Source organism: Equus caballus, chromosome 5 (assembly GCF_041296265.1).
Source record: "Equus caballus isolate H_3958 breed thoroughbred chromosome 5, TB-T2T, whole genome shotgun sequence".
NCBI lineage: Eukaryota > Metazoa > Chordata > Mammalia > Perissodactyla > Equidae > Equus > Equus caballus.
This window is the reverse complement of record NC_091688.1, coordinates 38,168,682-38,186,361: the sequence shown is the minus strand read 5'-3', so window position 1 is coordinate 38,186,361 and position 17,680 is coordinate 38,168,682. Positions and strand designations below refer to the sequence as shown.

The window sequence follows — 17,680 nt, the reverse complement described above, 5'->3', positions numbered from 1 at the left end:
TTTTTGATGTCTTCAAAAATTTTTATGTTTAGGATCCTCATAATTCTAAAAAATAATTGGATGCCTGAACTGAATTTATTCAGTCGTTCAAAGCTATTCATTGAGCACCTACTGCTTGCCAGGCACTCTCTTAGACGTTGGGGATCCAGTACACTAGGAGTATTGATCTAACACCCCCAGACAACCACTTAAGTCAAGAATCTGAGTGGACAAACTTCGGTTAAGGGTCACCACTTTAGAAAGTATTGCTTCAAGTAGGCAGTCTTTCTCTAGAGAGTGTAAACATTATGAGAAAACTCAGCAAACCAAGATTTATAATTCTCAGTTTAAGTGTTTTTCTTCCCAAGTAGACTAAAAGCTCTTTGGATAAAGTGATCGCATTGTCAATGACCACATGGTCATGACTATAGCAAGAAGGTTGGATCCAGCAGGTGCTAAGTGAATGACTGGTGAGTGAATATATATTACTGCAAGTCAAACGGAGGGTTTTTTTTCTTCATGTTTTTCAATGTTCCTGTTGTCTCTGTGGTGGCTACTGGTTCTTCCCTAAGAAGAATGGAGAATTGGTGGTACTTTATATTGTTTCACAGGGCAATCATATGGATTCTGACAAAGAAAATAAAACAACATATGAGAAGTCAGAAAAGCAAATGGGGTGGGGTGGGAGTGCCACAGGGGAAGAAAATATTTGGGGAGTATTCAAAAGGGCAGGAGAAGGACAGAGGGACAGAAATGAGCAGGAGCATGAGAAGATGAGGTAGGTGCTGGGAAGCAACTTAGTTTTATGCTTTTATTGTATGAGTGAGAAAAAAAGCCCTAGAAGTAAAGCGACTTTTCAATGCCACACAAGACTTGTTTCACAGAGTTGATTTGGGGGAAGGTGAACATGATGGAAGCTCTTGTCTCTTCTTGAGAGAAGCTGGAAGCCAGAGAGGAGAGTCAGAATTATAGGGGGAGTGAGTCTGAGTAGGCAGTCCACAGAACTGGGAGGACAAATGAGATTCTGAGTAGGTGGTCCAGAGAACTTAAAGGGGAAATGAGAGTCTGAATGAGTGGCCCAGGTTTTAGGGAAGGAGTAGATTTTCTTCATTGCAGACAACGATTCAAGGAAAGGTTTCTCTGTTGGTAGGAGAAGGAAGTCATAATAGAGGTATTGCAGGGTAGGCTTGTTTAGAACAGAAATCAAAGACCAACTTTTTTGAGAGAAACAAATAACATCTGCAAGTAAAATATGTTCCTGCAACTTCCATTGCTAGCAGTTCTCCTCTCAGATGTTGACAGTAAAATGGTAAGAACTCTGGCAACTGCCCATTTGGGTGCAAGAGGGTCTGTGTGTATGTGTGTGTGTGTGTGTGTGTGTGTATGTATTCATGTGTTTATATGTAGTAGATTTTCCCCAGCATATACCTGGAGAGTGAGAATGTCAGTTTTGTTCCATTCTAAGTGTCCCTGACCAGGTCCCTGTGCTCTTCTAAAGGTTGAATATAAAGTGTGGGGCCCTAGGGTATGAAAATGTCTCCTGAGATCACTATGTCTTCCTTTTCCTTCAGATTCTGAGTTTTCTTCTCTGTTACCTTGTTTTCTCCATTCTCTCTCCTTCCCAATGTCTGTTTTTGCCCTCATTTTTTCTGTTCCTTTTCCACAGACTTCCAGGAGCCAGTCTCCTTCCAAATCATCCAGACTTCATCCTTTTACAACCGTTCCTCAGTACAAAAACTGGGCTCAGGTTGGTTGAGTGACTTGCAAACTCATGGATGGGATGGCAACTCTGGCACTATTATTTTCCTGTGGCCCTGGTCCAAGGGCAACTTCAGCAATGAAGAGATGATGGAAGTGGAAAAGTTATGCCATATGTTCTCTGTTCGAGTAATTCAGGCAGTTCACAACCATGCCAATCAATGGAAGCTTGCATGTGAGTTAGGTTCCCTCCATGAGGAGTGGGGATATGAGTGGGAGGTGTGTGTGTCTTAATGAGATTTTTATTCCTCTTATTCCCCTCTATTCTGAAGCATACAACTCCCCTTCATAAAACTGCAATTATATGCTTTTGGGCAGGAGGTATAACCCAGACCCTGATGCTTCAAAAGCTTCAAGTCTCCTGCTGCTTACAAACTCCTCTCTCATTGACTGCAGGCTGGTGCCTTATATTTTCTATTAGCAGTCTCTTGTGACCATGCCTTTCCCTGGCCTTCAACCAGGTACTCTCAGCTTCTTCACTTTTTGATTGATTCCTTAAAGTGTGATTTTTCTCCCCCATTCCATCTCTTCAGCAATTTTTGTTGATATATTCATTGTAACCTATTGCATTCCATTCATTCTAGATTATTATAATGCCAACTCTCTCACACTCAGTCCTACCTTATTCTCTTACCTACCCTGTCTATGTTGCCTTCTTTGAACAATTTGGCCACTTCTTCATGGAAGTCATTTGTCTTTTGTCTCTTCCTCTATCTCCAGCTACCACTAATTCCTCTTTGTCTGAGCCTCTGCTAAAACTAAACTTTGCTCCATTCCCTCAAATCTTCTAAACTTCTCCCTTCTGCTCATATCATCTTTTACTTCCATTCCTTTCATTTTTCACTTCCTCTTTCCACTAATTCTCAACCCCTCTTCCCCAGATCCTTTTGAGGTACAGACAGCAGCAGGTTGTGAGCTGAGCTTTCAAGAAGCCTCAATAGGCTTCATGCAGGTTGCTTATCAAGGATCAGATTTCATGAGCTTCCAGAACAAGTCATGGTTGCCATCTCCAAAGGGTGGAAGTAGGGCTCAGGATGTCGGCAGACTATTCAATTCACATAAAGTTGACCTGCAAATAACAGACAGATTCCTCAGTGACACCTGCCCACGTCTCCTTCTGGGAATTCTTGGTGCGGGGAAGGCAGATCTCCAGCGACAAGGTCAGTCCTGTGCCGTTCCTCCAAGGCTTCTTTATTCTGAAATCATACTTTTTCATCATTCCCTTCCCAAGAAGGTGCCAAGAGGGAAAGGGAATAATGGATGACAGATTCCTAGGGGTGGGAAAGATGTGTCTGTCTAAACTGATGTGAAGATCTGAACCTCTAAATCTGTGTTAGAGTTCTCATCTGAATATCTTTCCTGTCCTCTGCAGTAAAACCAGAGGCCTGGCTGTCCACTGGCCCCAGTCCTGGTCCTGGCCATGTGATGCTGGTTTGTCACATCTCTGGCTTCCACCCAAAGCCCATTTGGGTGATGTGGATGCAGGGTGAGCAGGAGTATCCGGGCACTCAGCAAAGTGACACCTTGCCCAATGCTGATGGAACATGGTATCTTCAGAAGTCCTTGGATGTGGAAGCCGTTGAGACAGCTGGCCTGTCTTGCCATGTGAGACACAGCAGTCTAGGAGGCCAGGACATCATCATCTACTGGGGTAAGAAAGAACTGGGGCCCAAGCTGTGGATGGGAGTAGGTGGTCTTCAAATAGAGCAGGAGAACCAGATGAAAAATTTGGGATTCTAGGGACTTCAGACCCAAAAGAAATAAAAACAAGTTATCCCAGAAATATAAAAGTGGAAAATGAGGGACCTGCTGATGTAGGAGGACATTGAAGGTTAAATGAAGGATTCATCTCTGAAAAGGGATGAGTGAAGAGATAGGAAGAAAGGAGACTGGTGGGGATGACACACAAATGAACAAAGGAAGGTAAGGGAAATGCAGTAAAATGGGGTGGATTTGAAATGACACCCTTGTATGCTTCTAAATCCACAGAACATCACAACTCCTTGGGCTGGATCTTCTTGGGAGTGATAGTGTCCCTGGTACTTCTGACGGGTCTTGCATTTTGGCTTAGGAAGCGCTGGTAAGTTCTTTGTATCCCTCCTTCCTGCCCTTTGCCCCACTCCCTGCCTGTCTTCTCATCTTTTTGTTTTCTTTCTCCTTAGTCTCCCTCCCAGTCCCCTTCCTTCTTACTGCTCACTTCTCACCTCCACCTTCTGCACAGTGACTTCCATATCTGTTGTTGTCAGGACACACTGTGAACCTCCAAGCAATCTTATCCTTTTGGAATGAGATCCCTGCAGCCCAGGTGCTCAGGATGTACTTAAATCTGACAAGGTGATGACATCCGCTCAACTCTTCCTATACAACATTTTTTGTTCCTTTTTATTTCTGCTTAATGATCAGTTGTCAGTATAAGCTAGATGTAATTTTGCAGGATTTGTTTTTCTGACCTGGGTTCTGGGACTTAAAATTCATATTATAATTGTGAATGGATAAGATCTCAGCAACACCTGCATATTCAAATATTAGTGGGTCCTCAGGCCCATTTCAGATGCCACTTCCTCCAGAGGGCCTTCCCTGATGCATAAGTGTAAGTAGTCTCTGCCTTGTCTGATCTCCCAGTGCACTTGAACTGTACTTTGCCAAATCTAATCCTCACTTCCTGCCCTTTGTTGCAGGTATTTAAATCCCTTTGCCCCTTATAATTTTGAAGCTTTTTGAGAGCAAAGTCCATGTCTTTTTAGTATTTATATCCTTGGCCAGTTGTCTTATTTGCATGAAATATGTTCTCAATAAAAATCTGTGTTGAATTTACAGAAAATTTGCAGTCTTTTCTTATTCTTTCATTCCTGACATGTCAGTAGTAGTTAAGACATTTGATAGTTTTGTTAAAAGTCTTCTCACTTGGCCAAAGGAATCAGACTTTCCTTATTCCTTAGTGACTTCCTTGAGGCCCTGAGGAGAAACACAAAGTTGCCTTTGACCATTCTTACTATTTAACTATAGAGACCTATTGGAGTGAAACAATTGGTCCCAATATTCTAAACAAAAAGAAGAAAGCAGGCTGTAAGTCCTTGCTATTCAGTGTGGTTCAGGGACATGCAGCAGAGTTATCATCTTCCAGCTTCTTAGAAATATAGAATATTTGGTCTCAGACCTACTGAATCAAGGTTTACATTTATCAAAATCAACAGGGGATTCATAAGTGCATTAAAATTTGAGAAACACTGATATAGGTGATGCCTGAGAGGTAGTAGTGCAAGTGTCTCATGGAAGAAACACAAAAAAGATTAAGAAAAGAGGACAAGAACTTGTCAGCTTTGCATAGAACCCACGTGATTTTTGATTGGATAACTCCATCCTTATTTGTAGTCCTGGACTCTGACCAACCTAAAGCAATCATGAGAAAACATCTTTGACAGTGTAGCAGGCTAAAGAATGAACAGGTAACCAATAATTGAAGTCAAATTATGATATAGATCCCACTTGTCATTGCTCAGAATGATGGCTCAGGACTAGGCACCAGCTCTAAGGTGGCACAGTTTATATGAAGCCTGATTCTTGTGTTTGATGGTAGAGGAAAGAGATGCTCTATCTTGTCCTGGATGTTATGGTCTGGGGTATAAGCTATGAAATGACACGGCAATTAAGTAATCCAAATTAAACAATTAAATTATCCAAATGCAAGACTTATTCTGTGAATTTCCTCTTGACACAATAAGTTTGTTCATTCATTCATTCATCTCATGTTCACTGTTTCTTATTGGTATGGTAAACATATTCACTGACACTGATTTCAAATATATGAGAAGCAGCTGTGTTTGCAGGTGTTTAAAATACAATGAATAATTTCTCCTTCCATGCTTGATCCTTTTTTGATGTCTATATTTAATCACCCAGAGTCAAACCTCAGAGATCTTCATAGCCTTTCTTTCCCAGCTTTTCTGTTTTCCTTGTTGTTCTCTGTAAAATCTCTGAAAATTATTTCTTCCTTTCCCTATTGGTAAGTTTAACAACCTCAGCATAGGATAAATATAGAGCTTTCCTCTCTTCTAGCATACATTACTGTTGGTTTCCTAAACAAACACTCTCCCTCAGCCACAGTGGGAATGGTTAGGGGATAGAAGTTTCTGCTCCTGAGAATCTCCTCAAGAAAGGATCAAGACCCTGGTATAAAATGTGAAGTAGGTTTGTTATTAGACTTGAAGAAAACAGGAAATATAAGCTTCCTGGGATTTTGCAATTAGAAGGAATTGACTGTATTATCAGAATTAGTCCAGGGAAGTTTAGCACCAAGAAACCAGTTCTACAAGAAATGCTGAAGGGACTAATTTAAGTGGGAAAGAGAAACCACAAATAGGGATACAAAAATTATCAAAAATAATTTTTAAAAAACCAGGCAATAAAATCACTGGTAAAGGCAAAAATATAATGAAGGTAGCAGATCAACTACCTGTGAAGATAATATGAAGACTAAAAGACAAAAATACTAAAATTAGCTATTTCAATGATAAGAGGGTAATGGATAGATAGACACAAAACAAGAGATTAGATATGACATGAAAAACATAAAATGTGGGAGGAGGGGAGTAAAAGAGTAGAACTTTTAGAAAGAGGTCAAGCTAAAGAGACTATGAACTCAATAAATATTACTATATACATAGAATATTATATAGGAACTTCATGATAATCACAAACCAGAAACCTATAATAAGTAAACAAATAAATAAGAGGAAAGAAATATTACTAAAGAAAGCCATCAAACCATAAGGGAAGAGAGCATGAGAAGAAGAAAGGAACAGAGAAGAACTACTAAAACACCCAGAAAAAAAGTAACAAAGTGGCAATAAATACATATTTATTAATAGTTACAATGAATGTTAATGGATTAAATGCTCCAATCAAAAGGCACAGGGTGGCTGATTGAATGAAAAAACAAGATCCATATATATGCTGCATACAAGAGACACTCTTCAGACCTAAAGACACTCACAAACTGAAAGTGAAAAGATGGAAAAATATACTCCATGCAAATAACAAAGAAAAGAAAGTGGGTGTAGCAATACTATATCAGGCAAAATATTCTTTCAAACAAAAAGAGGTAACAACTGACAAAGAAGGGCACTACATAATGATAAAGGGAACAATCCAACGAGAAGATATAACACTTGTAAATATCTATGCACCCAACAGAGAAGCACCTAAATATATAAAGCATTCACTAACAGACATAAAAGGAGAAATAGACAGTAACAGAATAATAGTAGGAGACTTTAACACTTGACTTACTCCAATGGATAGATCATCCAAACATAAGATCAATAAGGAAACACTGGCCTTAAAGGACACATTAGACCAGATGCACTTAGTGGATATATATAGAGCATTCCATCCAAAAATTGGAGATTACCCATTCTTTTCAAATATGCATGGAACATTCTCCAGAATTGATCACATATTAGGCCACAAAACATGTCTCAATAAATTTAGGAAGATAGAAATAATACCATGCATCTTTTCTGACCACAAAGGTATGAAACTAGAAATCAACTACAGGAAGAAAACCAGAAAAGCCATAAATATGTGGAGATTAAACAAAATGCTACTGAACAATGATTGAGTCAATGAAGAAATCAAAGGAGAAATCAAAAAATATCTGGAGACTAAAGAAAATGAAAATACTACATGCCAGAATCTATGGCATACAGTAAAAGTGGTTGTAAGAAGGAGGTTTATAGCAATTCAGGCCCACCTCAACAAATAAGAAAAATCCCAAATAAACAATCTAAAAGTGCATCTAAGGGTACTGGAAAAAGAAGGACAAACAAAGCTCCAAATGAGCAGAAGGAAGGAAATAATAAAAGTCAGAGTAGAGATAAACAAAATAGAGACAAAAACAATAGAAAAAATTAATGAAACCAAGAGCTGATTCATTGAAAAGATACACAAAATTGACAAACCTTTAGCTAGGCTCACCAAGAAAAAAAGAGAGAGGGCTCAAATAAATAAAATCAGAAATGAAAGAGGAGAAATTACAATGGACACCTCAGAAATACAAAAGGTTATAAGAGAATACTATGAAAAGCTATAAGCCAAGAAAATTGGATAATCCAGATGAAATGCATCAATTCTTAGAATCATACAACATTCCAAAACTGGACCAAGAAGAAGTAGAGAATTTGAATAGACCAATCACCAGTAAGGAGATCAAAGCTGTAATAAAAAACCTTCCAAAACATAAAAGTCCAGGACCAGAAGGCTTCTGCTGTGAATTCTACCAAACATTCAAAGATGACTTAATACCTATTCTTCTCAAACTCTTCCAAAAAATTGAAGAGCAAGGGAAACTTCCTAACTCATTCTACAAAGCCAACATTATCCTGACACCAAAACCAGACAAAAACAACACAAAAAAGAAAATTACAGGCCAATATCACTGATGAACATTGATGCAAAAATCATCAACAAAATACTAGTAAGTTGAATACAACAATACGCTAAAAAGATCATACATCATGATCAAATGAGTATTATTCCAGGGGTGCAGGGATGGCTCAACATCTGCAAATAATCAATGTGATACATCACATTACCAAAGTGAAGAATAAAAATCACATGATCATCTCAATAGATGCAGAGAAAGCATTTGATAAGATACAGCATTGATTTATGATAAAAAAAACTTCTAAATAAAATGGGTATAGAAGGAAAATACCTTAAGATAATAAAGGCCATATGTGACAAACCCACAGTTAATATAATTCTCAATGGAGAAAAATTGAAAGCTACACCTCTAAGAGCAGGAACCAGAAAAGGATACCCACTTTCACCACTCTTAGTTAACACAGTATGGAAGACTTAGCCAGAGCAATAAGGCAAGAAAAAGAAATAAAAGGGATCCAAATTGGAAAAGAAGAAGTGAAGCTGTCACTATTTGCAGATGACATGATGTTATATATAGAAAACCCCAAAGAATCCACAAAAAAAACTTCTGGAAATAATAAATGAATACAGTCAAGTCTCAGGATACAAAATCAACAGACAAAAAACAGTTGTGTTTCTATGCACTAACAATGAAGTAGCAGAAATAGAAATTAAAAATACAATCCTGTTTACAACTGCAACAAAAGGAATAAAATACCTAGGAATAAACTTAACCAAAGAAGTGAAAGATCTGTACACTGAAAATTATAAAACATTGTGGAAAGAAAGTGAAGATGACACAAAGAAATGGAAAGATATTCAGTGCTCTTGGATTGGAAGAATTAACATAGTTAAAATGTCCATACTTCCTAAAGCAATCTACAGATTCAATGCAATCTCTATTTAAATTCCAACAACTGTTTTCACAGAAGTAGGAAAAAGAATCCTAAAATTTATATGGAGCAACAAAAAACCCTGAATAGCCAAAGAAATCCTGATGAAAGAACAAAGTTGAAGTTATCACACTCTCTGATTCCAAAATATACTACAAAGCTATAGTAACCAAAACAGCATGGTACTAACACAAAAATGGACACACAGATCAATGGAACAGAATCAAGAGCCCAGAAATAAATGCACACATTTATGTACAGCTAATTTTCGACAGGGATCCAACAACATATGATGGAGAAAGAACAATGGAGAAAGGAGAGTCTCTTCAATAAATGGTGTTGGGACAACTGGACAGCCACATGCAAAAGAATGAAAATAGACTATTATCTTACACCATGCACAAAAATCAACTCAAAATGGATTAAAGACTTGAATATAAGACCTGAAACCATGAAACTTCTAGAAGAAAACATAGACAGTACACTCTTTAACATTGGTCTTGCACACATATTTTCATACACCTGTGTCCCATCTCCTGATTACTTGATATAAAGATAACGTGATCAAGTCAAAAGATGAGAATTTTTAAAATATGAAATTGTGTTGAATAGTAAAAATGTGTAACTTAGTATTTGACATTTTTATAACTTAATTAGTTTTTGTTGTTCTAAACTTTTTAATGGAATGTAAGATTTTTCTGTTTAAGGAAATTTGGACATGTGACCAGAAGGCTACAGTCAGCTTTGTAAATGAGAGATTTAACACATCATTGCATCATCACCTTTATAAATATGTTCATTATTTATAATCATGACATTATGAATTCTTTACTTTTTAATTATTATAATTGTTCATAGTGATCTTTAAAATAAACCTTTTTCTTATTCACACATAAGAAGTTTAACCAACTAAGCCTACAGCAAGCTGGAAGTATATAGGAAGCTTCTCAGTTCTAGGAAGAAGGATTAAAAGAGAATTTGTAAGCGCAGGGATGCATCAATCCAGTGAAAACCAAGGGAAGGGAAATTTCTTCTTAAAAGAGATCTGGCCACATCAACAAACAAACCTATGTTCATCACAGGCATGAGTAAGAGATTAAAAGTAATTTTAGCAAGAATAAAGGAAAAACCAATCAACATCATGTGTCAAGAAAATTAGTGTCAGCCATTTTCTTTAAAATTCGTGTTCTCTGTGATGTTAGTTTGGGGGCTAGCAAGAGTCACTGGTGAATTTGATAATTGATGTGGTTTATAAGTTTCAGAAATAATTTATTTGTGCTTTGTTCGATTTTCTGTGGTGATCTGTAAATTCGTTACCTCAGGATTTAAAATGGGAAGAAGACATGGACTATGAACAAAGTGTGTATATGCACTCACACACTTCTGCTTTCTGCTTTCCTTTAATTTTAATTATTCTGAGATTTTTAAACAACGATCACTAAGGATTAATTTTTGCAATCTTATTATCATGCATTATCTTTACATAGGTGAGCACACAATCTCTTTTTGTGGTCCATAAATGATTCTAAAGTAACACGTACAGGAGAATTTAGAGGTTTAAATCATTTATTTGTAAACAAGACAGACTAAAAACATAAGAGCTAAGATTTTAATTTAAGAAGCTAGAAAAACAACAACAAAATCAATGAAAATTTAGAAGTTAGAAAGTTAATTTGAAAGCACTAAAATTTAAAATAAAAAGCAAAGCAAAAAATTTATAAGAGTGACTGACAACACTACAGGCAAACTTTTGAAGAAAATCTATAAAAATATAAAAACCTCTCTCAGAAGTGATCAAAAGACTCATATTATTAGAAAAAGAGATATAGATAAGCAATATACAGATTAAAATAAGAGAATGGTATATATAATTAACATAAACACATCTGTTATAGATAAAAAAAATTAAAGAATCATAGGTGAGGAAGAAATTCTGAATATCTAACTAATTGTTGAGGGAAATGAAGAAGTAGTCAATTTTACTAGTTACACAAGGTCCCAGGTGTAGATTACATGGAGCAGCAGATAATCATATTTCATATGCATTGTTCCAGGTACAGAAAAAGCTAGAAAAGAATCCCAACTAATTTTATGAGGCAAAATTTTCATCACACCCTAGCCAGCAACAACTCTTCAAGAAAAAGCAAAACAAAAATTAAAATAATAGCTATCAGCTAATCTCATTTATGTATATTTACTCAGAAATTAAGTATATAGACTCAAATAAAATATTTACAAACAAAATCCAGCACCAAATGAAGTGAGATTTCTCCATAGACTGCAAAGATTGTCTACCACTAGAAATCTCTTGGGACCGGACTGGTGGTGCAGCGGTTAAGTTCTCACGTTCTACTTCTGTGGCCCAGGGTTGGCCAGTTCAGGTCCTGAGTGCGGACCTATGCACCACTTGTCAAGCTATGCTGTGGCAGTTGTCCCACATACAAAGTAGAGGAAGATGGGCATGGATATTATCTCAGGGCCAGTCTTCCTCAGCAAAAAGAGGAGGATTGGTGGCAGATGTTAGCTCAGGGCTAATCTTCCTCAAAAAAATAAAATTTCTTAAGAAAATTACTTCTTTTGACAGATTCAAGAAATAAAATCTTATAACCATCTCTAGAGTTACAGAAAAAGAATTTGACACATATAAATGTTTATTCTGACAAAACATTACCAATTCGGAATAGAAGAAAACTCCCACTGTATGGTCAAATGTGGCGACAAACAACCTACAAGACATGTGGTTAATTCTGAAGCTTTAAAGTATTCCAGTGAAAATCAAGAACAAGATGTCTGACTACTGTAGTCATCACTATTCAATAGAATACAAAAAGTCCTAGTTAATCCAGTAAGGCCAGAAAAATAAGGAGGTATGAAAATAGATACTAAAGAAAAAGTTATCATTCTTTGCAGCTTTTATGATTGTATACAAGAAAATTTTTGTTTTTAAAGATTTTATGATGTCCTTTTTCTCCCCAACGCCCCCCGGTACATAGTTGTATATTCTTCGTTGTGGATTCTTCTAGTTGTGGTATGTGGGACGCTGCCTCAGCGTGGTTTGATGAGCAGTGCCATGTCGGCGCCCAGGATTCGAACCAACGAAACACTGGGCCGCCTGCAGCGGAGCGCACGAACTTAACCACTTGGTCACGGGGCCAGCCCCTGTATACAAGAAAATTTTAAAAATTAACAAAATATTGGGAATAATAAAAGAGCTCAGGAATTTATCTAGTTATAAATTTAACATATAAATAAAACTATAAGATTTCAAGGGAATAGATATTTTTTTCAGATGATAGGATTTCGGCATAGAAAACTGATAGAATAAAAAGCAGGGGGCTGGCCCCATGGCCAAGTGATTAAGTTCACGTGCTCCACTTCAGTGGCCCAGGGTTTTGCAGGTTCAGATCCTGGGCACAGACATGGCACCGCTCATCAAGCCATGCTGAGGCAGTGTCCCACATAGCACAACTAGAAGGACCTACAACTGGAATATACAACTATCTACTGAGGGTTTTGGGGAGAAGAAGAAAAACAAAAGAAAAGTAGATTAGCAACAGATGTTAGCTCAGGTGCCAATCATGGAAAAAAAAAAATAGAGGTACCAAGAAAATTTAGCAAATTATCTAGACACAAACTGAATATGAAAAAATCAACAACCCTGTTTTATACAAGTAATGAACAAAAAAATCAGATATTATTTATAATAGCAACAAAGCCTTTAAAATAGCTAAAGAAAGAATATACAAGAATTCTATAGAGAAATTCTAAGTACTGTTAAAGATCATAAAACTATTTCTGATGAATTGGAGTTGTATGGAGGAGTTATAAAAAAATTATAATTTTAAAACACTTCTATAATTTCAGTAAACTCCTATTTGAAATTCTAGCTGGATTTTGGAGGTACTTAGTAAACTTATGTTTTATATTATGTGGAAAAATAAATGACTATGAATATCTAAACCATTTTTGAAAGAGACAAGCAAAGGTTTATTCACAATAGAATAAAGTCCTAAATGCAAAAGATGATGTTACAAAGTCAGTAGCACAGAATATAGCAGAATATCTTTATAACCTATTACTGGGGACTTATTTCTTCAACTAAATTCCCAAATTGAAAGCTCTGGAGCCGGGGGGCAGCATAGACTGTTCTAATGTTTTGCATAACGTTTCTGAATCACAAACTGTATGAAATTGATTTTCTTTGCAAAAAAATAATTCAATTAAATCAAAAGTAAAAATTATTGAATTTCATTTTATAAAATTAAGGCTTTCTCTTCAATAAAGCATACACTGAGCAAAATTAATGGGCAAAAATTTGAGAGAAATACTTGAAATTCTAAAAATAAAATGCATATGTGTATTTTATACATATATACACAGAATAATAATGGAAAATTTTAAAGTGTGCTGAATAAAATACATTAACAAATGAAGCATACATATAATACCTACTTCTGAAATTAAAGTTGTATCAAACTCACTGGTAATTAGCAAAATGTAAATTTAGACCAGATCTCATTTTACATCCATAAATCAGCAAAATCAGAAAGCTGCAGAAGCCCAGTGTTTGCAGGAATGTGGAATAGGTGGAAATCCCCCTGCATTGAGGGTGGTGAAAGATTCTGGAGAGTTTATGGCAGCATCTTGTCAGATGATGTACATGTTGAGCCTGCAATCCCAGTGCTCAATATGCATAACAGTAAATATTCACCCAGCTCCAGAGGGAACATGTATAAAGATGTCTATCACAGCATTTTTATGGTAGTGAGACATTGGAAGAATGCTAGATGTTCATCCCTATGGCAATCCATAAGTAAAATGCGGTAGATGCCCACTATCAGCACAAATAATCAATAATCAATCTATAAATCAAAACCCAGTGGCCGGCCCTGTCAGGCCACGTTGAGGCGGTGTCCCATATGCCACAACTAGAATGACCTGCAACTAAGATATACAACTATGTACCAGGGGGGATTTGGGGAGATAAAGCATAAAAAAAAAAAAAAAAAGGATTGGCTACAGTTGTTAGCTTAGGTGCCATTCTAAAAAAAAAAGATCAAAACCCAGGTGAGTTTATTATATGAGCAAATCTGACAGCCATATAGTTTAGGGGAATGACCTTCCCTAGGGAAGAAAGCACTCAGGAGAAGAGAGGGGTACAGTATGGTTATACAGCATTTTGGAAGATGGAACATACATCAAGTATGACTGGATATCTCATTTTCCTATACTCACAAGATGTTTTGCTAGCACAGCAGATCAATGGTCACAAGATGAACACAGCAGGTCAGTTTGACTCCTAGTTTCTTGGAAGAAATGCTTATCTTTAAAGAGATGATGATATGGGGGGAGGCATATGTCCCTATCAATAAAGCCATCATTCTTTGCTTTGGGATATTGTAAATGTTTAAAGCATATGTACAATGCATGCTCGAGGGGCCACGTCAGGTCATTCAGGAAAAACAAGTTCAGATTAAATTAGTTTTAACCCAAATGACTTCCTCATATACCTCAATATATATACCCTTCTTTTAGCTTTTCTTTTATTCATCAACACTATGGGATTCTATGCGGCAGGTAGAAACAATAGATTAGACATGGAGTACTATGAAAGGCTTTTAAAAGAGTGCTGAATGAGATACATTAATAGATGAAGCATACAATATAATACCTATGGTGGAAAGTAAGTGTACACATCAAACAACACTACATTTTATAAGAACACATAGAATCAGAAGGATAGGATAAATTTTTATATTTTAGCACTGGGTGACAGTAGAGATTGAAACAAAGTTTCAGCATTCTAGTTATTACTAAAAAATTAGAAATCCCCCAAATCATCAAGCAGTTTACAAAACCATCCTTAAATTCACAATAACTTGTTACCTCGAAAAATAACTGAAAATTACTTACAAAAACATGCACATAATATTAAAAATATATCAGTTATAACCAGGAATATAATCCAAGGGAATATATGGTTGGCAAAATATGATGAAGCTAAGAATGGAGTAAATTAAAAAGAGTGTTATGATACCCTATACACTGGCTATATGTGGGTTGCAAATTATTAGAGGAATATAAGATGATTAAGACAGGATAAATTACATAGTCACAGTGTCTAGAAGATATAGACAAATAAGCATTTCAGAAAATGTATATCTATTCCTGGTCTTGAGGATACAGAGAAATTTGTCCCAACAGTTTTTTTTTTTTATTAAAGATATTTTTATTTGTCTATTTTTAGTAAATAGTTATACTTGAATATCACTATTTATTAATATTTTGTTACTTCCCATATACATTATTGCTTGTTTTTTTTTTTATTAATGTTATGATAGATTACAACCTTGTGAGATTTCAGTTGTACATTTTTGTTAGTCATGTTGTGGGTACACCACTTCCCCCTTTGTGCCCTCCCCCCACCCCCCCTTTTCCCTGGTAACCACCGATCAGATCTCCATATCAATATACTAATTTCCACCTATGAGTGGAGTCATATAGAGTTCGTCTTTCTCTGACTGGCTTATTTCGCTTAACATAATACCCTCGAGGTCCATCCACGTTGTTGTGAATGGGTCAATTTTGTCTTTTTTTATGGCTGAGTAGTATTCCATTGTGTATATATACCACATCTTCTTTATCCAATCATCAGTTTCTGGGCATGTAGGTTGGTTCCACGTCTTGGCTATTGTAAATAATGCTGCAATGAACATAGGGGTGCAACGGACTCTTGAGATTTCTGATATCAGGTTCTTAGGATAGATACCCAGTAATGGGATGGCTGGGTCATAGGGTATTTCTATTTTTAACTTTTTGAGAAATCTCCATACTGTTTTCCATAGTGGCTGTACCAGTTTGCATTCCCACCAACAGTGTATGAGGGTTCCTTTTTCTCCACAACCTCTCCATCATTTGTCACTCTTGGTTTTGGATGTTTTTGCCAATCTAATGGGTGTAAGGTGATATCTTAGTGTAGTTTTGATTTGCATTTCCCTGATGATTAGCGATGATGAACATCTTTTCATGTGTCTATTGGCCATATTCATATCTTCTTTTGAGAAATGTCTGTTCATGTCCTCTGCCCATTTTTTGATCGGGTTGTTTGTTTTTTTGTTGTTAAGCAGTGTGAGTTCTTTGTATATTATGGAGATTAACCCTTTGTCGGATAAGTGGCTTGTGAATATTTTTTCCCAATTAGTGAGCTGTTTTTTTGTTTCAATTCTGTTTTCCCTTGCCTTGAAGAAGCTCTTTAGTCTGATGAAGTCCCATTTGTTTATTCTTTCTATTGTTTCCCTCAACTGAGGAGTTACAGTGTCCGAAAAGATTCTTTTGAAACTGATGTCAAAGAGTGTACTGCCTATATTCTCTTCCAAAAGACTTATTGTCTCAGGCCTAATCTTTAGGTCTTTGATCCATTTTGAGTTTATTTTGGTGTGTGGTGAAAAAGAATGGTCAATTTTCAATCTTTTGCATGTGGCTGTCCAGTTTTCCCAGCACCATTTGTTGAAGAGACTTTCTTTTCTCCATTGTAGGCCCTCTGCTCCTTTGTCGAAGATTAGCTGTCCATAGATGTGTGGTTTTATCTCTGGGCTTTCAATTCTGTTCCATTGATCTGTGGACCTGTTTTTGTACCAGTACCATGCTGTTTTGATCACTGTAGCTTTGTAGTATGTTTTGAAATCGGGGATTGTGATTCCGCCGGCTTTGTTTTTCTTGCTCAGGATTGCTTTAGCAATTCGCGGTCTTTTGTTGCCCCATATGAATTTTAGGATTGTTTGTTCAATATCTGTGAAGAATGTTCTTGGGATTCTGATTGGGATAGCATTGAATCTGTAGATTGCTTTAGGTAGTATGGACATTTTAACTATGTTTATTCTTCCAATCCATGTGCAAGGAATGTCTTTCCATCTCTTTATGTCATCGTCAATTTCTTTCAAGAAAGTCTTGTAGTTTTCATTGTATAGATCCTTCACTTCCTTGGTTAAGTTTATCCCAAGGTATTTTATTCTTTTCTTTGTGATTGTGAATGGGATTGAGTTCTTGAGTTCTTTTTCTGTTAGTTCATTGTTAGTGTATAGAAATGCTACCGATTTATGCACGTTAATTTTATACCCTGCTACTTTGCTGTAGTTGTTGATTATTTCTAATAGTTTTTCTGTGGATTCTTTGAGGTTTTCTATATATAAGATCATGTCATCTGCAAACAACGAGAGTTTTACTTCTTGGTTACCTATTTGGATTCCTTTTATTTCTTTTTCCTGCCGAATTGCTCTGGCCAGCACCTCCAGTACTATGTTGAATAGGAGTGGTGAAAGTGGGCACCCTTGTCTTGTTCCTGTCCTCAGAGGGATGGCTTTCAGTTTTTGTCCATTGACTATCATGTTGGCTGTGGGTCTATCATATATGGCCTTTATTATGTTGAGGTACTTTCCTTCTATACCCATTTTACTGAGGGTTTTTATCATAAATGGGTGTTGGATCTTGTCAAATGCTTTCTCTGCATCTATTGAGATGATCATGTGGTTTTTGTTTTTCATTTTGTTGATGTAGTGTATCACGTTGATTGACTTGCGGATGTTGAACCATCCCTGTGTCCCTGGTATAAATCCCACTTGATCATGGTG

At 36.5% G+C, this 17,680-nt stretch overlaps 1 protein-coding gene across 1 annotated transcript; it reads left to right on the top strand.

Moving 5' to 3' along the window:
• The first annotated feature begins 1,100 nt into the window (after positions 1-1,100).
• LOC100054950 (T-cell surface glycoprotein CD1a-like) lies at positions 1,101-4,558 on the top strand. The gene is made up of 6 exons (XM_070269014.1): positions 1,101-1,288; positions 1,646-1,912; positions 2,619-2,897; positions 3,110-3,388; positions 3,727-3,817; positions 3,984-4,558. Exons 2-6 carry the CDS (start codon positions 1,825-1,827, stop codon positions 4,024-4,026), a joined length of 780 nt encoding a protein of 259 aa, XP_070125115.1. The 5' UTR covers positions 1,101-1,288; positions 1,646-1,824; the 3' UTR covers positions 4,027-4,558.
• Positions 4,559-17,680: the final 13,122 nt, after the last annotated feature.